Raw genomic sequence first — 2,707 nt, 5'->3', positions numbered from 1 at the left:
GAAATGCCGCTAAGCATTTCGCCAGGCGCGCTAACGATTCTGTCAGCTCGCCACATTAGTAGTAGTAGTAGTAGTAGTAGTAGTAGTAGTAGTAGTAGTAGTAGTAGTAGTAATTTCTTTTATTTGCCACAAGGGCAAAGGATGGGGGCAGTACACAGACAGACATAAAGTAATAATAAGAAGAAGAATGCCGAAGAAGAGTGATTACGGAGACTTACCCATTAGATATGCCGACAAAAGCGTAATTGGCGTCAACTTGATCATAATGTTTTTGTGGGTCCGTGGCTTGTCCTGGCTTCTCTTCAGATACAGTGGCTGCAGAAGAAAAATACATTCTAAGTATATATACGACTATATATATTGTACAGGGCGAGTCAAAAGTCATACACAAATTAAGTTCAATATGCTCCCGAATTGTCAGACACATTTCGATTTTTCTAAAAAAAAATTTTTAATGAATAAAATAAATGAAATAATGATAAATGGACAAGAACTTGTACATGATGCACAAAATTAATAATGATAATAATAATAATAATAATAATAGTTATCCTTTCTACCAGAAGCACAAGGCCTGAAATTGGGGGAAGGGGATGGTCAATTACATCGACCTCTGTACTCGACTGGTACTATTTTCATCGACCCCGAAAGGATGAAAGGCGACCTTGGCGGAATTTGAACTCGGACTGTAAGGACGGACGAAATACCGCTAAGCATTTTGCCAGGCGCGCTAACGATTCTGCCAGTTCACCGCATTAATAATAATAATAATAATAATAATAATAATAATAATAATAATAATAATAATACCTCGGAAAAGGAAATGGACGAAAAGGAAATGGACGAAAAGGGAAAGGCAAAAATCCTCTGGGACTTTAATTTCCAGACAGACAAAGTGTTAGAGCACCGAAGGCTGGATATAGTAACCTTTAGGAGGGATAAACAAGAGAGCCTAATAATCGACGTAACAGTGCTAGGAGATCAGTATATCATCGGGAAAGAAAGAGAAAAAGTTGATAAATATGGAGACCTGAGAATTGAGATTGCTAAGATGTGGCAGCTATGAGGGTCGAACATAAACGTTATCCCTATTGTCATCGGAGCATTGGGTTCAATACCACCCAATCTGAAAAAAACATCTGTAAAACCTTAGAGATGCCCTACAATCTAGGTGTATTGCAAAAGTCGGCATTACTTGGAACTGCACGCATATTGTGTAAAGTACTGTCTGTCTGAGGTCCCTGTTGTGACTTGACAAACAGTACAAACCCCCGGTAGATACAATATCTTCAACCAACAACCTCACGATATTGTATACTGTGCGACGTCTATAATAATAATAATAATAATAATAATAATAATAATAATAACAGCAACAACAACAACAACAGCAACAACTAGCGGGACTCGTGAATATTGCACGGAATTAACGGTAAACCTATTGGCTTATTTCTGAAAACTTAATCCAAAAAACCTGAAAGTGTAGCCTGTGTTGCGTCTGTATGGAAAGATGGTCGCTCATCTGCTGCTCATTGAAAAGTGAAAGAAATTGGAATAGGATGATTACTTAATGCACTTTATATATACGCTTTATATACTTTATGCACAACTTTATAGACTTAATTAATACACAGCACTCATAAAATAAATACTCACTCTTATTTTTCCGTTTTCCCCATAAGCAAAAGCAAAATATCACGTATATATGATAAATCCTGCATATATCAGCCACGTAAATAGGCGTGAATATTTCACGGAATTGCACTTGTGCGAATGCGTTAAGTGATTGGTGCTATAAAAAAATATGGTTCAATTTTTTTAAAATACACTTTTCACTATCCAGTTACCAAATGGATGAAACTGAGCAAGCGGCCTTGCATGTATTCAAAGATGTATGCAAAGGACTTCTGGGAAAGCACCAAGTGGCATAGCGAGAGAGTACAGTGGAGAGCCTAATCAAGTGCTACCAAGATCTCGGACGCAATATATCACTGAAGATACACTTTCTTCATTCTCATCTGTCCTTCTTCCCAGAGAATGCAAGAGATGTGAGTGATGAAAATAGAGAGAGGTTCCATCAAGATATGGCGTCAATGGAAAACAGGTACAATGGAAAATGGAGCCCAGATATGCTGGCTGACTTCTGCTGAAACCTGAAACGTGACACACCTGAGACGTCTTATAAGCGAAGAAGTAAATACTAAAATGTAGGTTAATACATTATATAATGCTAACAAACACGGCAATTCATTATACAATTATTATCTAATTACTATGGACATATTTAATCTGACTTTGGCTGGAAAATAAATTCATGATACCATGGAAATTGGTATAAATTTCAGTCAAGCTAAAGTGTTTGAACTGAGCAAAAAAATATATATATATAGTGCAATGGTGTAGAACAACATGTAGTAAACGAATATGGAAAAAAAATGCGCACTGGCGAACAGGGAGCAGGAGAAAGAACTCAGAAAATTCACATCGGAAATATTCCGAGTCCTCTCACCAATTCCCCGTCAGTCGGCGATTTTTTTTTCTTCATATTCGTTTACTACACATTATTTTACACCTAGTACACTACTTTTCTTTTCAATTTTTGTGACGGTGGGTGGGTGGTGTGCGGACTCGAATAATTCACACGATCCAGTAACCCCATTTCGATACCCGGTCACAAAAATGAAAAAAAAAAAGATAGTGTCATAGG

General features: G+C 37.1%; 1 protein-coding gene across 1 annotated transcript in view; it reads right to left on the bottom strand.

Annotated features, from left to right (window-relative positions):
- Positions 1 to 214: 214 nt before the first annotated feature.
- LOC106869832 (uncharacterized) overlaps positions 215 to 2,707 on the bottom strand; it is a 121,208-nt gene continuing 118,715 nt past the window's right edge. Inside the window, exon 7 of the mRNA XM_052977249.1 lies at positions 215 to 315. Coding sequence (XP_052833209.1) covers positions 215 to 315 — 101 coding nt within the window. The remainder of the gene's footprint in view (positions 316 to 2,707) is intronic.

The sequence above is a fragment of the Octopus bimaculoides genome, chromosome 27, assembly GCF_001194135.2.
Source record: "Octopus bimaculoides isolate UCB-OBI-ISO-001 chromosome 27, ASM119413v2, whole genome shotgun sequence".
Classification (NCBI taxonomy): domain Eukaryota; kingdom Metazoa; phylum Mollusca; class Cephalopoda; order Octopoda; family Octopodidae; genus Octopus; species Octopus bimaculoides.
Note: the sequence above shows the minus strand (reverse complement) of the source record. Positions and strands in the feature narration are given on the sequence as shown.